Source organism: Trachemys scripta, chromosome 20 (genome assembly GCF_013100865.1).
Source record: "Trachemys scripta elegans isolate TJP31775 chromosome 20, CAS_Tse_1.0, whole genome shotgun sequence".
In the NCBI taxonomy this organism is placed as follows: Eukaryota; Metazoa; Chordata; order Testudines; family Emydidae; genus Trachemys; species Trachemys scripta.
In genome coordinates this window covers 19,314,179-19,332,974 of record NC_048317.1, presented here as the reverse complement: position 1 = coordinate 19,332,974, position 18,796 = coordinate 19,314,179, and the positions used below count along the sequence as shown (strand labels likewise).

At 44.7% G+C, this 18,796-nt stretch overlaps 1 protein-coding gene across 5 annotated transcripts in view; it reads left to right on the top strand.

Annotated features, from left to right (window-relative positions):
* Positions 1-18,796, top strand: part of RLF (RLF zinc finger) — a 109,125-nt gene that overhangs the window by 9,227 nt on the left and 81,102 nt on the right. Inside the window, exon 3 of one of the 5 annotated variants that reach the window (XM_034753865.1) lies at positions 2,706-3,550. The exons of the other annotated variants lie outside the window; for them this stretch is intronic. Within the exon in view, the coding sequence (XP_034609756.1) occupies positions 2,706-2,790 (85 nt within the window). The 3' untranslated portion in view covers positions 2,791-3,550. Of the gene's footprint in view, positions 1-2,705; positions 3,551-18,796 lie in introns of those variants that run through there. 5 annotated transcript variants of the gene reach the window in all.

The following is an 18,796-nucleotide window of genomic DNA, read 5'->3' as shown; positions in this document are numbered from 1 at the left end:
TTGGGGATGTTGAAATGCCAATAGTTATCCTTGGAGACCCAGCCTACCCTTTGCTCCCATGGCTCATGAAGCCATACACAGGCAGCCTGGACAGTAGTAATAAGCAGTTCAACTATAGGCTGAGCAAGTGCAGAATGGTGGTAGAATGTGTCTTTGGACGTTTAAAAGCTCCCTGATGCTGTTTGCTTTCTGAGTTAGACCTCAGTGCAACCAATATTCCCATTGTTATTACTGCTTGCTGGGTGCTCCATAATATCTGTGAGAGTAAGGGGGAGACGTTTATGGCGGGGTGAGAGGTTGAGGCAAATCGCCTGGCTGCCAGTTTTGAACAGCCAGACATCAGGGCAATTAGAAGAGCACAGGTAGGTGCGCTGCGCATCAGAGAGGCTTTGGAAACCAGTTTCATGACTGGCCAGGCTATGGTGTGACAGTTGTATGTGTTTCTCCTTAATGCAAAACCACTCCCTTTGTTGATTTTAATACCCTGTAAGCCAACCACCGTCCTCCCTTCGATCACAGCTGGCAAAGGAAATAAAGTCACTATTCAAGTATTAGGGGGTAGCCATGCTAGTCTGTATCCACAAAAACAACAAGGAGTCCGGTGGTACCTTAAAGACTAACAGATTTATTTGGGCATAAGCTTTCATGGGTAAAAAAACCTCACTTCTTCAGATGCATCTGAAGAAGTGAGGTTTTTTACTCACAAAAGCTTATGCCCAAAGTCACTATTATTTTGAAACCATGCATTCTTTCTTTATTAATTTGAAAAAAAGGAGAAAAAAAAGGGAGATAACTGATAAGGGAGCCTGGGTGGGGGAGGAGGGAAGGACAAGGCCACATTGCTTATTGTAGCCACACTACAAATCAAAACTGTTTGAATGGCAGCCTTCTGTTGCTTGGGCCATACTCTGGAGTGGAGTGGCTGGGTGCCCGGAGCCTCTCCATGCCTCTCTCCCCCACTCCCCTCGTGTTCTTGGACGTCTGTGTGAGGAGGATATGGAACTTGGGGAGGAGGGCAGGCAGTTGTACAGTGGATGCAGCAGTGGTCTGTGCTCTTGATGGCTTTCCTGCAGTTCCACCAGATGCCTGAGCATGTCTGTTTGCTCCCCCATTAGCCTCAATATTGCATCCTGCCTCTTCTTATCGTGCTCACTTAATGCTTTCCTGGACTCTGCCACTGAATGCCTCCATGCATTCAGCTGTGCCCTATCAGTGCGGGAGAACTGCATGAGCTCGGAAAACATGTCATCATGAGTGCATTTTTTTCACCTTCTAATCTCCAATAACCTCAGGGACAGAGATGATAGGGGGAACATAGAAACATTTGCACCTGCGGGTGGATAAAAAGGGAGAGTAAAATTTAAGCTGATACATTTCTGAGAACAAAAGGGAGACTCTTTCACAGTGAATCAAGCAATTCATAGGTGGCCGCGCATGTAGGTACGGGGTCGCATTTACTTTTTATATTGAGCGCCTGCTGGTATGGTTACACATCACATTCAGCTGGGCAACAGAATTCGGTTTCCAGGCAGCCATGGTAAGCCAAAGGGTACGTGGGTTTGGCTTCTAACGCCTTCATAACATGTGGGAATGTTTTCAAACTGCAGCACCCTCCTTTCCCATAGCAAGCAATGCCAGATAGGTTTGCCATTTAAAAGGAGAGGCTGTGCTTTTTGGGTGGATGTGCAGCACACACCTCTCCTCACTCCTCCACGTGGCTATTTGGGATGATCTCTTCATCCCTGTCCCCCACCGCGTGGCTATTCTCAGGGATGATCCCTTTTAGCTAAATGCAAACAGCCCAGCATGAATGAGGTCCTTTTACTTTTCCCTTACAAAAATTCCCCTGTTTCAATCTGGTGACCATGGATGGTATCACTTTCCTGAGGCTAACACAGAAAGATATTGACTGAATGTTGCTTGAATGTGACCAAAACCCAGGACCATTCGCTGCCATGCTTTGTGCTGCAATGATTCCAGACTACTTGCTACTGGCTTGGCATGGGAAAGTATCCTACTGTGGAGGACGAAATAAGGCAGCCTTCCCCAGAAACCTTCTGCAAAGGCTTTCAGAGTACCTCCAGGAGAGCTTCATGGAGATGTCCCTGGAGGATTCCCGCTCCATCCCTAGATACGTTAACAGACTTTTCCAGTAGCTGTACTGGCCACGAATGCATCCCAAATCTTCAGGGCAAATTAAACATTTATTGCTTTTAAACCCTGTACTGTAGTTACAAATGTGCACTCACCAGAGGTGCCTTCTCCACTTTTAGGGTCAGGGATCCCACCTTGGGAGGGTATTGGCTCCAGGTGATGAAAAGGTGCTGGCTGCCAGGGAGAACTGATTCATCGCTTGCCTGCTGCGCATCCTCCTCTTCCTCATCCACAAAATCCTCCTGTGTTGTGTGAGACTCGCCCCTTGCAGGTGTCCATGGACAGTGGTGGGGTAGTGATAGGGTCCCCCCCAGAATGCCATGCAGCTGATCATAGAAGCGGCATGTATGGGGCTCTGACCCAGAGCGACCGTTTGCCTCCTTTGTCTTTTGGTAGGCTTGCCTGAGCTCCTTGACTTTCACGCGGCACTGTTGTGTGCCCCTGTTGTAGCCTTTGTCCATTGTGCCCTGTGCGATTTTGGCATACATATTAGCATTTCTTTTTGATCAGAGTTCAAATTCTTGAATGCACAAATTCTTCTCCCCATACAGCAATCAGATCCAGTGTCTCCTGTTTGCTCCATGCTGGAACTCGTTTGCGATTCTGGGGAGTCTGCCTGGTCACCTGTGCTTCTGAACTCGCCACACTGACCAAACAGGAAACGAAACTAAAAAGTTCCCGAGGCTTTTCCTGTGTACCTGGCTAGTGCATCAGAGTTGAAAGTGCTGTCCAGAATGGTCACATTGGAGCGCTCTGGGATAGCTTCTGGAGGCCAATAACGTCGATTTGTGTCCGCACTACCCTAAATTTGACCCAGCAAGGTCGATTTTAGCACTACTCCCCTCATCGGGGAGGAGTACAGAAGTCGATTTTAAGAGCCCTTTAGGTTGATGGAATGGGGTTGCTTAGACCTAACACGGCTAAATTTGACCTAATCCTGTAGGGTAGACCAGGGCTTAATCTGGTGTGGACGTGGATTTTTCCAAAACAATATAATAGCTATGCATCAATATTCAGATCTCCAGGTTTGGGATTTCATCACCATAAAGAATCTGGCAAATCACTGTGCCAGCTGTGTTGTGAATGGGTAAAGGTGGGAGGTCGAAATAGAGAGAATATTTTCTCTTAATTTGACTTCCCTGTTCAGTAGAATAGCTGTAGAGACTTGTCTCCTAAAGCCTTATTTACCCCTCTTGGCCTTTACCTCCATCCTTTCCTGTTTTTTCTCTGCTGAATGGAATGACTAGGCTGCAGAGAAATAGTTTTGAAATGCAGCTGCAGGAGGATCATTAGCAGTGGTGCTTCAAAAGGAATAAGCCAGGGATTCTTAAACTTCATTGCACTGTGACCCCCCCTTCTGACAACAAAAATTACTACATGACCCCAGGAGGGGGGACCGAAGCCTGAGCTCACCCGAGCCCAGGGGGCCCGGGGGCCAGAGCCCAAGCCCCTTCACCCCGGGCTGAAGCCGTTGGGCTTTGGCCCCAGGAATTGCAGCTTGGGCTTCAGCCCTGGGTGGTGGGGTCAGGCTTGGGGTCAGTCTAAGGCCTGTCCTGGTGACCCCATTAAAATGGGCTTGTGACTCACTTTGGGGTCCCAACCCACAGTTTGAGAACCACTGGAATAACTTATTTCCCTCTGCATCCAAGCTGTACTACTCAGCAACAACTAGGCTGCTTTAAAGTGAAGTTTCCCTATGGGGAAAGGAAGAGGAATACAGAAGGGAAGTAACAGGATATAAGAGGGAAGAATCAGGGAGGGAATAGCAATTTGAAAGTGCCCCTTCTACCAGGAGCCCAACTGTTCTTTCAGCAACTTTGTTTGCCCTGTGGCCACTCTAGTTTTTACCATATGAAGTGATCTCATTGGGCTCCTGATATTTTTCTCATTAGAAAATGAGAACTGAAAGTAATTATCTGCTGCTGAAAGTATAGCCAGGATTGTAGATGGAAGGAGAATGGGTCTAAATATTGCAGGTAGCCTTAAAAATTATATGGGGAGCTGGTAGCGGTCCTATAGGTTCTCTTAACACGTTTCATTATAAAATATTCTTGAAATTTTTTTGAGAAGGTGTCAACACACCAATTGTATGCAACTGGTCTTTGAGATGATGCAGGAATAAATCCTTGGGGATAGAGATGTACTTTTTGCATGTCCTGTGAAACTTTGTTCAGGTTTGGCTGAGTTATAGGTCTTGTCTGTATGACCACCTAATTCTTGGTAAATAGGGGTATAACTCTACCTCATGTTAGCTTCACGTGCACTAAGTGTCTGTGTGGAACCTGCTGCCACAAACTGAGAATTCTGTAGTGTGCTTAGATCAAAGCACCTATAGAACTTTTAGTGTGTAGTAGCAGGATCTACATGGATACTTAGTGCCTGGGAGGCTAGTGTGGGGTAGATTTACACCTCAGCCTGCTTGCAAGCTAAGCATTCATATAGCCCATACATTTTGATGCCAGAATGGACCATTGTGATCATCTAGTCTGATCTATATAACGTAGGCCCTAAACTAGAGCTTCACTGAAATAACTCCTGTTAGAACTAGAGCATATCTTTTTGAAAAACGAATCTTTATTGAAAGATTTCCAATAATAGAGAATCCACCGCAACCACTGGTAAGTTGTTCCAAAGGTTAATTACTCTCACTGTTAAAAATGTACATCTTATTTCATCTGAATTTGTTTACGGTCAACTTTTAGCCATTGGATCTTATTCAGTCTAGGGGGGTAATGTAGTAAAATCTCATTTTATGGGCAAGTTAATGAATGAAAGGTAAGTGGGGGTGTCATTTGATTCACAAAAATCTACATAATCATAATTTCAATGGTGTCAACCTTTGCCACGTGGCAGAGGGGACATGCTCACTGATCCCCCTAATCCCTTTCTCCCCAGCTCCATGTCCTACAGTTGGTGGAAATTTTGATAACCCATTTCCAACGACATTGTACTGAGTTTGATATAATTTGAAAGCTCTTTGTCCCACGAAAACAGTGATACCAAACATGACAAACCTAGAACAGTTAGGTAGATATGTGTTAGGGGGCTTATTCCTTCACCCTCTCACTTCTCTGGTCCGTCTCGCATGAACAGAGAGCAACAATACCCGAAGTCTGAAGGTGCAAACAATTCGATGTTTATTGGGATGAACTTCCAGCAAGCTTCCAGTTTCCTTTCTCAGTGTCCCCCTTCCCAGCTCTGACACCACAGAGCTTTGTCTGTGTCCCTGTTCCCATTTCCTCCCCACTACTTCCTCTGACTGCAGACTATATAGTAAAACTTGAGTTCTGCTTAGCTATACCTTAACCAATCTTAACATATTGTAGCATAATTATTTAACCAATTATATTCCACCACCCTAATTGGTTTACACCCAACAAAATTAATTATACAGCAGACAAACAATTACAGAACGAGACAGAGATTATACAGACTAACAATAGGGAAATGGGGACTAGAGTGATAGAACAACAAAGAAATGAGGATTTCACATCCCAGCTATTCATAAGTGAGTTCTTGCCAGACAGGATGCTATCAAACTTAAGTTTCCTTTTACATCTTCTAGGCTCTGCCCTTTCTCTGGAGGTGATAGGCGTTATCAGGACAGGATTGGATTCCTAACAGCCCAATAGCACCTTATTTCAATGGGACTAGTTTGGAATGTGACCATACACTTCCCAGCTTATGGCTGCCTCTGCTACTTAGCCAAAGGCCTTAGCCTAACACGGCCTCAGACTGTCACAGTTAGAGAAGGCTCTTACACAGACAGACAGTGCTTTTGATTCTTTCTTTTATACCTCTATAACTAGCTTAGTGATAAGAATACACCTAAATTTTTAAAGTATAGGTTTTTGCAGACAGGCCTGAATATCTATATCCTAACAATATATTCTAGGAAATTTAATACCAGTATACTTCGCTTACCTAAAAAAACCACATTGATTTTTGGCTAATCCTAGGGAAGTTGTCCGTGACATGTAGGACTGAAAACACTTATTCATCAAAGTCATAATCAGTAGGTCACCACTGCTAGATGCACAGTCACACTGATCCTCATCCACGCTGCACTTGTACTCTCCGTACAAGGCAGGCTGCTGACCAGACATTTGCAGGGTAGTGAGAATCTGGTCTTCGTACAGAAGCATTTGATTAACTGAAGGATTGATTTGGGACCACATGGTATTTCACACATAACTGGTGTGACAAATCCATCCCTCCGAAACTCATTCATGCCTTATAGGGGAGGGTAGTTTTGGATGCGCTTAATCATCCCTGATGTTATGTTGCTTGGTAATTTGCCCTTCTAATGGCAAGTATAAATTCACCCTATGTCGGTGGTGCATTTTTTCGTTTGTCTGCTTCTTGAAAAACATCCACCAGCATAGCTCTGCAAGTGTTGTAATGTTGGTCTTCAAATGTTAAACTGCATATGAATGCCTCCAGTACATTTATGACCTCATCAGTGACTGTCTCAGCTTTTCCCAAGCACCTTCAGAGTGAGAAGGAATCTTCAGAGGCTGAATCAAATGGCTTCCAGTAAGATAATTTGGTCCTTCCAGTCAGCCTTACAGTAATGTCACATCCTGAAGTGGAGTGGAAACCTGGCAGTACAGTAGCTTTTAACGGGCCAAGTGATAGGACCAAACCCTGAGGGATGTACAGTGATTATGTTCCTCAGAACCAGGCAAAAATATGGAATCTTGTGAAACTCGTTGGTAGCATCTCTCAGAGAGCACTAGAACATCTGTCTTGTGCCAAAATCCAGAGTTAGCACCTCCCTGTTACGTTGGTGGCATGCAAGATAATTTTAGTGTCGGCCTCCTCATAGGAACTAAGAAGAAACTCCACTGAACAATATGAGGCAGCAGCTTCATTACACCATGCAATGATGAAATTCTTTGAGCAATTCACTTGCCGGAACATTTTTCTTGCAAGGTAGTATGTGGTTAACTCGTATTTGTGCATGCATTTCAGATGCATAAGGAAAATTAACTGAACTGAGCAACCAGTGGGGCTAGGAGGTATGATTGGCATGATACTTACAAGAATCATTTACTCTGGCACCTTGTGTAATGCTGATGTAAAGGCTGACCATATTGAAATGTACCTTTTTCCTGAAATGGTGTAGTATATTTCCTGGGTGTCCAGATCATTTGAGGAAAGGTCTTCTGTCTCTTTTAGCTGAAGCCATTTTTAGTGATTTTTTTTTTTTTTTTTTTTTTTTTTTTAAATTTTGCCTGTGGAGTGCATCACACTTTTGCATAATAACAAAGTGAGGTTGTCATAACTATAAAGGGAAGGGTAACAGCTCTCCTGTGTACAGTACTATAAAATCCCTCCTGGCCAGAGACTCCAAAATCCTTTTCCCTGTAAAGGGTTAAGAAGCTCAGGTAACCTGGCTGACATCTGACCCAAAGGACCAATAAGGGGACAAGATACTTTCAAATCTTGGTGGGGGGAAGGCTTTTGTTTGTGCTCTTGGTTTTGCGGGTTGTTCGCTCTTGGGACTGAGAGGGACCAGACATCAATCCAGGCTCTCCAAATCTTTCTGAACAAGTCTCTCATATTTCCAACTTGTAAGTAAACAGCCAGACAAGGTGTGTTAGTTTTTATCTTTGTTTTCTCAACTTGTAAATGTACCTTTTTGCTAGAGTGTTTATCTCTGTTTGCTGTAACTTTGAACCTAAGGCTAGAGGAGATTCCTCTGGGCTCTTTAAGTTTGATTACCCTGTAAAGTTAGTTTCCATCCTGATTTTACAGAGATGATTTTTACCTTTTTCTTTAATTAAAAGCCTTCTTTTTAAGAACCTGATTGATTTTTCCTTGTTTTTAGATCCAAGGGGGTTGGATCTTGATCCACCAGAAGTTGGTGGGAGATAGGAGGGGGGTATGGTTAATTTCTCCTTGTTTTAAGATCCAAGGGGTTTGGATCTGTATTCACCAGGGAATTGGTGAAGAGTCTCTCAAGGCTACCCAGGGAAGGGAATTAGCACATTTGGGAGTGGTGGCAGCGGACCAGATCTAAGCTGGTAGTTAAGCTTAGAAGTTTTCATGCAGGCCCCCACATTTATACCCTAAAGTTCAGAGTGGGGAAGCAGCCTTGACAGAGGTCAAGGTTAGTGAATGTAAAAAGCTCTATAATCAGTTTAACTGATGTTACATTGAACACTGCACTCTTGGCTCAAAAATTTTGGACCTTGGTAGGAAAGTGAGTTAGGAAACTCCTTCAGGGAATGGTTCTTTGCTGGTCCAGACAGCACTCGAGATTGGGACTGGTCCCTGCTAATATGCTCCTGATAGCAGACCACAAGAGTAACATGAAGGGTACCTTTATCTGTTGTACAGTCAAGGAAGTCTAAGTTATTGGCAGCACAAAATATAAACCTACCCCTGGTGAGGTCTGGGGAAATGTACAACCCTTCATTCAGTTCCATGGGGTGAAGAACCTCATTTGTGACTGCAATCTCCAGGTTGAGTACTTTGTTGAAGTCAGTTGAGGAGCCAATGCTGTGGAATTTGCTGCAGGTTTTGGAATGAATTGTTAAACCAACAGCCACTTGTGATAGATCACACATATGCCACACAGTTGTCATATGTATTGGAAGCCTGGCTTTCATTCAAGCACTAGTACATGAGGCATTGTGACAAGTTGGCAGGCTTGTATTCCACTTGCTTATCATACTTTCTGGTGCTGAAGTCACTGCAACCACGGATGCACTGCTTGAAGTAGTAATACAGGTCATGTGGCATTATTGTTTCAGGTTTGGCATCCACATACTGCAGGACAAAATGCTTTTCCATAAAAACTTCACAGCTGCAAACAGTCTTCATATTACTGTTGACATTGGTGCTTTCTTCCACTTTTGATAGTGGATATCTTTTGCAGCTTTTAAGGATATGCACTGTGATTTGTTTCTGAGGATAGGATTGCTAAAAACTATGTCCATATCCTACAATTCATCTTCAATAAGTGCTTTCAAAGCCTTTCTGCTGAGCATTTGTTCCTCCTCAATCCCATTCAAAACAGATATTTCTCTGTACTTGGCTTCTGCATTGGCCATTACCACCACATTCCTGTCCCATCTGCAAGGTAATTTATGAACTCCAGCTGATTTGCACAGTTTGCAGTTGTAAAATTGGTATTTTTCTATTGCTTTTACCTTATGGTACTATACTTTCTCGGTGTAGCACTCGATGTAATACACAATGTCATATGCATGGGTGCCTTTTGGGTCAATGCACTTACTTAACTTTACTTTCCATGCAACGTTCTCTCTAATATAGCTTCTCCTGTGTTAAAACTGTGCTTGATGGATGGCTATGGGCTTACTGCAGAGGAAGCAGGTGTTCTTCTCGAAACACAAATGCCATGGGACCTAGTACAAAGCAAGTTTCTACCCCTACTGGCACTTGTCCTGGCATTTTCAGCATTTTCCTGATGCTCAATGTACTTTGTCTCCAACCATGCCAAATTTAGTCTGAGAGCACTTACAGCTTGTAAGGTGCCACTGAGTGTTGTGTTTAACCAGGTCCTCCATAGTGTAAAAGATTTAGTGGCTAATTATCTTCTCATTGATGCTTAAAAATGATGAAGACCAAAGTAAATGCAAGAATTAAAAAAAAAAAATTACTTTGGGATTGTAATTAATTGTTATGTAATTGTGTCATGTAACTATGCATACCATTTGTGGATGGATTCCAACAATTTCTGGCTGCATGCTGATGTCTTAACCAGTGCCTCATTACAACTCTTTGGCGTAATCAACAAAGCTGATGAGTACCACTGAACCGCTTCTTTTTTTGCTGATGAGGACAAATCAACTTGAAGCACTCTTTCCACTTGTAGTAACCTGTAACATTTTAAAAAAAAAAGTAATTAGGTACGATGCAATAGGCAGCACTTTTAGTCCTGAGCACAGAAAGACTAAATAGACTTCAAGCCCTTATTTTACAGGAGGCCTTGGCAGCTAGGCCTATTAAATCTGAGGATTAAGTGATGCAACATAAGTAGGCTTGACAGGATTAAATTGTAGTCAGTAAATGTCTGTAAACATTGATTTCACTGTACACTCAAACCATGAAAAATATTTCCAACGATAACCAAAATGTACAGATAGGCAAAATAAGAAAATTCTGCTTCAAAACTTAGTTTGGTTTGTACATTTTCACATATGGTGTTGACAGTTTGTTTCAATGCTTATAAAGCTTTAACTTTTTGAAGCTGTGCCTACTGTCACTAAATAATAGTCTGACAATCCATAATTTCCTGCAACTGAAAATTTAAATAGATAAAAATCTAAAAATATGCTTAGAAATAAGATAAAGCTTCCCATCTCTCTCTTACAAGAGAGCTCCTCAGATTCCTTTTTTCCTGAAGACACCATTAGGTTCTCCCATCTCCTCGTTTTGTTTTTCAGATGCTGTCATTGGTCACTTCTCCAATAATTTCTTTATCTGATCCAAGGTTGGATTGGGTCAGAGCTACGGAGGTCTATTAGCTGCTTTAATCAAGACTTTTGTGCCTCAGAAGGCAGTCTAAAGTTATCTCACCCCACAGGCAATGATAGTGTCAGAGTTTGGTAGCTGGCAGGATTGGCATATGCCACGTTTGGTGGCTTGGTCATATTGGCCTTCACCTAGTCATCCTTTTCATGGAGAGCATTTTTCTATCCTAGTGCCTGATACGCTACTAGAGGAGGAAGAAGAGCCTGTGACTCAAACTGATTATGTGCAACAGATCAAGAAATAGAAGGGAAATGTTCCACTGATGAAAGTGTTGGTGTGGCAAGATTGTTGAGTCTTTTACAGCCTTATAAAAGAGAGACTGGTCCCATGTTCAGGTTACACAAATAATTTTATTTGCTGTCTTCTTCATCTTTTGTTACGGCTAGAGAAGAAAATATTCACAGCAACAAGTCATCAGAGGGATAAATACCAGGGAGGGAGAGGAATGATTTAAGCTCAGTACCAATGTGGACACAAGAACATATGGATATAAACTGGCCATCAGGAAGTTTAGACTTTAAATTAGACCAAGGTTTCTAACCATTAGAGGAGTGAAGTTCTGGAACAGCCTTCCAAGGGGAGCAATGGGGGCAAAAGACATATCTGGCTTCAACACTAAGCTTGATAAGTTTATGGAGGGGATGGTATGATGGGATAGCCTAATTTTAGCAATTAATTGATTTTGGACTATTAGCGGTAAATATGCCCAGTGGCCTGTGATGGAATGTTAGATGGGGTGGGATGAGAGTTACTACAGAGAATTATTTCCTGGGTGTCTGGCTGGTGAGTCTTGCCCACATGCTCAGGGTTTAGCTGATCGCCATATCTGGGATCGGGAAGGAATTTTCCTCCAGGGCAGATTGGCAGAAGCCCTGGGGGTTTTTCACCTTCCTCTGCAGTGTGGGGCAAGGGTCACTTGCTGGTGGATTCTCTGCATCTTGAAGTCTTTAAACCACGATTTGAGGACTTCAGTAGCTCAGACATAGGTTAGGGGTTTGATACAGGAGTGGGTGGGTGAGATTCTGTGGCCTGCTTTGTGCAGGAGGTCAGACTACACGATCATAATGGTTCCTTCTGACCTTAAAGTCTATGATTCTCAGCGAGCGTGTTCAAACCTCAAATGAAGATAAAGCATCCTTGGATTATGCTCTCTTTTTCAAATGTTAGGCCATAGGTTTGACGTAAGAATCAAGTGCTCCAAGCGAATTCCTGAATTACCTACTTCCTGACCTGCTTTTTGACCTGTCTCATTTCTACTATGAATGGATGTCCATCACCTTAGGCAAGTGGATTTTAGAGATAAAGGAAGCGTATACCTGTGATGGGTGGGACCCCCAATCCTCCTGTCCAGGATGCCACCTGATGTGCTGGGTTTTCACTGAGCCAGCCTACTCCACTAGCTTGGCCTCCTCCCTCTCCCTGTTTTGCTGAATCATGCTCTCCGGCTTCTGGCAGCACACATACACATGTAGGGATGCACCAGCTGTAGAATCACACAAAGTCTGCCAGCAGCTTTCTATGGGGAGATTCAGCTAGGAAATTGCCCAGCACTCAAGTGCACATCCTCTTTTGGGGAGTTAACCCAAAGTAATATTGTCTTGTGCTGTATAGCAAGATCTGCACAGCACAAGCTTATAAAAATTCAATGTGGAGAGAGATGCACAGCTTCTTTCCCCAGCCCCCCCTCCAGATATGAATTACACAATCTGGGTTATGTTATAAACAAGAAATAAGTTTATTAAATGATTATAAGGGATAGCAAACAGAACAAAGCAGATTACCAAGCAAATAAAACAAAACACTCATACCAAGCTTAAGATCTTATAGACTGCTTTCAAGAAGTAATTTCTCACTCTAAATGTTGTTTTAGGCAAGTTGCAGCGTTTCTGTAGTTTAGAGTTCCAGTTATTTCTCTTTACAGACTAGACTCTTGTCTTAGTCTGGACTCAGCCCTTGCCTTTCCCATCACTCAGTTCCTTTGTCTCTTCAGGTACTTTCAGCAGTGTTTTTTTTTTTTTTTTTTTTTTTTTCCTAAGGCAGGAAGGTGATGGAGAAGAGTCCTGTTTGCTTTACTCTCCAGCCTTAAATAGAATTTACATAAGGCGGGAAGCCTTTGTTTCCAATGGAAAAGTACCAGCAGTGTCCAAGGTGGTGTTTAGTACCAAGTGACATGACCACCTGACCTTGTAGTGTCAAAGCAATGTCCCAGGAAGGAGAGATGAGTATCTTCAAAGACTTATTATTTCTGGCTGATGGCCTGTTGTGTGGGTGGGTGTTTCCCACGTACACTGTCAATTGTAATTGTTACATAGTCAGTATTCGTAACTTTAGATACAGAAATGATACATCCATATAAATTGGATAAGGTATCATAAGGTGCCACAAGAACTCCTGTTCTTTTAACCTTTCCAATGATACATTTTAATGCAAGATGGGTCTTGTAAGATCTGTTATCATATCATAAGCATATTTCAATAAAGAATATGGGATGTAACATCACAATACCATTCAATTAGATACTCTTCTTCTGTTCAGCCCTCCCCACTTCCCTATTCAAGGATCCCTCCTATAAAAAGTAGAGAGTAAAAGTAGAAAAAGGTGCCCTGATACAAGCAAGAGCATAGAGGTGTCCCAAGAGAATTCAGAAACCATGGATTTTATTGATATTTCCTGATACCAAAAAAAATGAAGGGCTTCAGTCAATACTGGATCTAAGGAAACTCAACAATTAGAACATGAAATTCCGATTCAGAATGTTGACTCTTGCACCTGTTGTTCTTTCTTTCCACCCTAGATTGGTTTGCAGTTCTGATTGAAAGATGCATGTTTCTATACACCGTCACACCAGGAGTATCTTCATTATACATTCGGTCAAGACCATTTTCAGAGCAAGGTCCTACCATTTGGCCTTCCCGCTGTGCCTATGTTTTTTACCAAATGCCTATCTGCAGTAGCAGCCCATTTAAGAAGGCATGGTATTTTTGGTTTATCCCTATTTAGACGATTTGGCCTCTCAAAGCCAGAGAAGGTCTTACAAACTTCAGTTTACATCTTCCTTATTCAAGAGGCTAGGCCCCTTAATAGGTGAAATCCTTACTTTTTCCAACACAAATTTCATTCTAGAGTGATTCTAGATTTCTAGGGAGGCAGTGTATTATTACCAGAGGAAAGATTCAGGAACTTGTTATGCAGTGTTCACATGCTACATCAAAACCTCTATAAGGGTGTGTCGCAGGGCAAGTACTCCCTGTCATCCTGGGGGTGGGGCAAGGGCGTGGTAGCCCCCTGGTTAAAGTCAGTATGGCTGCCCTCAGCCTCAGGGCTGCGTGGCCCAAGGGCCGGCGTCAATAGGACTCCCCTGGCCTAGGGGGAAGTGCGGCCTAATGGCCAGAGTCAGTTCCACTTCCCTGGAGTGGTGGTATGCCAAGGTCTTGAGAGCCTGGATGTTGAGTAAGTGGCAGATTTCAGCCATCAGATGGATGTCACGTTGGTACCTTGATCGGTTAGGATCTCTCGCGGTATCCCCACCCTGGCGAAGACTTTCACTTGCTCTGTGGCGATCTTAGGTGCCGTGGCTGTCCACAAAAGGACGGCTTCAGGGTAGCAAGTGGCATAGTCAGTGATCTCCAGGATGTAGCAGTTTCCCACCCTGCTCCTTTCCAGTGGCCCTATCAGGTCTAGGCCGGTGTGTTCAAAGGGGACCCCTATCACAGGTAAGGGGATGAGGGGTGCCTTGGGGGTGCCTTGGATATCTCCTTTGGTCCAGCCTGCTGGAACTCCAGGCAAGAAGCGCAGTAATCCTTTACCTCCTGATGGATACCTGGCCAGGAGAACTGTCGGGCCACCCTTTGGACGGTAGTCTTTTTCCCGAGGAGGAGGAGGAGATCATGCCGTAGCCTTTGTAGAACCAGCAGTTGTCAGAGGTCTTCTGCGTCTGGGGATCTTTGACCACCGGTAGAGGTGGAACCTATGAATCTCAAAGCGGGGCCATTGTGGGTGACAGGCACTGTCCCCTGTTTCTGGGCTGGGGGTCATTGCATGTTCCCAGGCATGGTTTAGGATAGGGTCCACCATCTGCTCCCAGATGGTCGGAAGGGCCCTCCCCCGGGTTGGGATCTGCTGGTCAGCCAAGTAGCCCTCTCTGCAGAAGCCCTTTCTTGTCCCCTCCTGAGTTTCGACAATCATAACCTCTTAAGAGTTCCTTGAACCAGGGCCAATAGTGCCCAAGATCACAGGGTAGGCTAATTTGGGGGCAACCCCCAACCTGGAGGACCGCGTTGTGTTGGGCAAACTCCAGCTTAACCTTAGCAATTGGATAAAGGCAGACATCTCTGTGGACGCACTGCAACTGTATCTCGGTGCCAGTCGGCTTGGGAATAGAGATCACGCCATCCCGGATAAGAGTCTGGCTGCATCCGGTGTCTACCAGGGTCTGCGTCAGGGTCCTGTTCACCCGTAGGGGTACCATGAGCTTCTCTGGGTCTTTTTGTTGGGCTGGCTACCCATACTCGATCATAGCTACAGTCCATGTATGGGCAGTCCCAGCGGAAGTGCCTCTCCTCTCCGCACTCATAGCACCAGTCTTGGTTTCCTCCAGTGGGTGCTTCTGTCTTTGGAGGGGGGACTCCCCCCGGCGGGTCTCCCTCCCTCCAGGTTGATACTCTGCCAGCTGGCCGCCTCTCTTTGTGGCTTGAACTGATAGAGGGCTCGGGGTAGGCGCCGTGCTCTCCCCAGTTTGTTGCTATGAGGGCTGCCTCTGGCTGTACCATTTCTTCCCCTCGGGATTTCTGGCTTCTGCAGTTGTGGCTCCGGGGCTTCTGCCACCAGGTAATTCTCCCTTAATTCTACAGCTTCGGCGAGGGTAGCTGGTCGATGCTGCTGTACCCATTCCTTTTCCCTGCTGGGGAGGATCTGGGTGCATTGCTCGAGGACCACTTTGGCCCCCGACCATTTTTTTTTTTTTTTTTAGGGTCTAACCACCACCAGGAACGATACCCACGTCTCCAGGACTGTGCCTGGCGGAAGTGCTGGTGGTAGGTATTGGCACTGATGCCTGCTTGGTCTAGGATAGCGGCCTTTACCTTCCCGTAGTCGAGAGCATGTAGGGTGTGTAGGTTCTAGAATGTGGACTGGGCAGGGCGCATGAGGTAGGGGACCAAGAGGGTGGCCCAGTGTGCGGGTGGCTACCATGCGGTGGTGGCTGCTGTCTCAAGTTACCAGAAAGGCTTCGAAGTCATCCCTGGGGCCCCATCTTCATGAGTCGCATGGGGAGGTTGGCGGGTATGGGTCCTGCATCTGCTCCTGCTTGGTTGGGGAGAGGGGCCCCCCTGGGTTGCAACAGTTGCGCCATTTGCTGCATCAGCCTCTCCTGTTGAGTCTGGTGCTGGTCGGCCAGTTCACGCATCAGCAGCTGCTGCTGCCCTGTGATCTGCTGCATCAGTTATGCTTGGCACTGTTGCTGCAGTCTTGTCTGTAGTTGGTTCTCTAATAATCACTTAAATAGTTTGTCGGTCTTCATCTTGCTTTGCAGCGATTAACAAGCGGTCTCCCCTCGCTCGGGTCCTTTTTAGTAGGTCACGACCATTGCCCGCGTTCTCTGTTGCTTGGCAAGTACACCCCATCACCCTGGGGGTGAGGCAAGGGCGTGGTAGCCTTTTGGTTAAAGTGAATATGGCTGCCATCAGCCTCAGGGCTGCACAGCCCAAGGGCCAGAGTCAGTAGGACTCCCCTAGGCTGCGGGGAAGCATGGCCAAAGGGCCAGAGTCAGTAGGAGGGATTAGATGGGCTGCCCCCGCAATGGGGGTGAATGGGATGGGGGGACCCAGGCCTTCCCTGTTCCCCTGAGTCCCAGCCCAGGGCCCTGGTAGTGTCCAATGGGTTTGCCACTAAGCAGGGAATCCTCCCACAATATGCCAACTGCTGCAGGGATGCTGACTAGTCCTTCCCTGGGCTATTTCCTACTGTGACTCCTGCAGTTGAAGTTGGGGTGGCCTTGGAGTCTCTGGGCTCCTTGGGTGATGACTGCAATCTACCTGGGTGCCTGCCTTGGCCTTGGTATCTCCTGCTTCTGTAATCTGGATCCCAGCTGCTCCTTTGCTGGAGCCAGCGAGGTGCGTCCTCCTTCCTCAGCAGTCTGCCCTGACTGAGCTAAGCTGCTCCCTTTTATATTGCAGCAGCAATTGGAGCATGCCCGGCAGGGTAAGCGGGGCGTGGCTTTCGCTGCGAAGAGTGCTGTCTTAACCCCTTCTGCCCCAGTGTGGGGCAAGTACACCCCATCACAGGCTCTGTCTACTGGACTAATGGCTTCAATTTATTACACTGTATGCCAGACTCAAAATAAGGCTTCTTCAGCATTGGGGAGGGGAGAATCTCAGAATGTCAAACCAAGCATTCAAGAAAACTTCAGTTATTTCAGATGTCCAAAAGCAGATGGGGAGTGCAGTCTGCCAATCTGTCAGAGATTAGTCATTGAGGAATTGTTTAAACTTAGATATGTCAGAGCTGAGAGCTTTTTGTCAAGTTCTGAGGATTTGCATTCAGAACAAAATGGTGAGAGTTGCCACTGGCAATGCAAGAGCGAATCATTACTTGACCAAATGGCGGTGGGGAGCTTGCTTGTATCAACTTTGCAAGGAGACCATTAAAGCTTTAGGACTGGTGTATTTCTCACAGCATTTATCTGATTGCCCTGCACAAAGCAGGGCAATGCAATGAGCTCACGAGTTTACTCAGCAGAGATTGACTCAGCAGCATGAGTGGTCACTGAAGGACTTGGTAATTCAAGACCTCCTTAGTCTTTGGGCTACCCTGGAGATAGATCTCTTTGCAACAAGGCACAATATCAAGTGTCCTTGTTTTTGCTCAAGAGTAACCAAAGAGAATCTGTCAGTTTCAGAAGAGCTCCTTTTAAATTGGGGGAGTCAGACTGATGGATGCTTCCCCCTGTTTCTGATAATTCAAAAGATAGTAGGGAGGATTGGACCCAGCTAAAATGCCCTTAGTTGCTCCAGTATGGCTCAGGCAACAATGGTATAGAGATCTGCTTTACTCCTCCAAGGGAAATTACAAATTCTGACTTGTGATGTTAGTTATTGCCTCAACTGAAGGTGAATATGCACCATCCAGATCTTCTGTAGCAGGGGTAATCAGTTATTTTTTTTGTCAGTCCAACGTTCTTGGTCAAGGTATAGTCAAGGTCCAGATTCCAGATGAAATACAAAAATAAGTAAATAAAAAGATTTTTGTGGTCCGTTCAAAAGAGTCTGGCAGTCCGGATTTGGCCCATAGTCTCCCTGTTGACTACCCTTGCTCTATAATTACACCTAGCTGCATGAGCTATAAGACTTAAGACATTGTACTGTAGAGGTGCAAGGTATGTTAAACAATTCTACAAAGTACTCAACTAGGAAATACTGTGGCTTTAAATATAAAACGTGTAATCTGATAAAGAGTATGAATCCTCTACAGGCACCTATTCAGTGTATTCTGGAGTATTTGCTATATTTTAAAACTGGGTTTATCCATGTCTTCACCTAGAGTTCATTTAGTAGCATTAGTGTTTCGTAAACACATAGATAAATGTGGTTTTACACAATTCTGACAAGTTTTATGGAAGATTGATTGATTTTTTGTGCCCACCAATAAGAGACCCAGTTCCCTCATTGGGAATTAAATTTGGTGTTGACCCAGTTCATGAATGCACAGTTTGAAACTGTCAAGTTGTTTGTTTAATTATCTATTAAAACAGATTTCATAATAGTCATATCAGCAAGACGAATTAGAGTGTTAAAGGCTTCTGGCAGACCCATTATTTACTGTACTTCAAAAGGATAAAGTTATGCTTACACCACATCCTAAATTTCTTCCAAAAGCAGTATCTGTGTTTGTATTAATTGGTGAGCTTACTGGTTTTCTTTCCCAGACTACATACTCATAAAGGGAGAATATAGATCAATGGTTCTTAACCAGGGGTACAGGTACCCCTGGGAGTACGCAGAGGTCTTCCCTGGGGTACATCAGTGTATTTAGATATTTGCCTAGTTTTACAATATGCTACATAAAAAGCACGAGCAAAGTCAGTGCAAACTAAAATTTCATACAGACAATAACTTGTTTATACTGATGTATATACTATTCT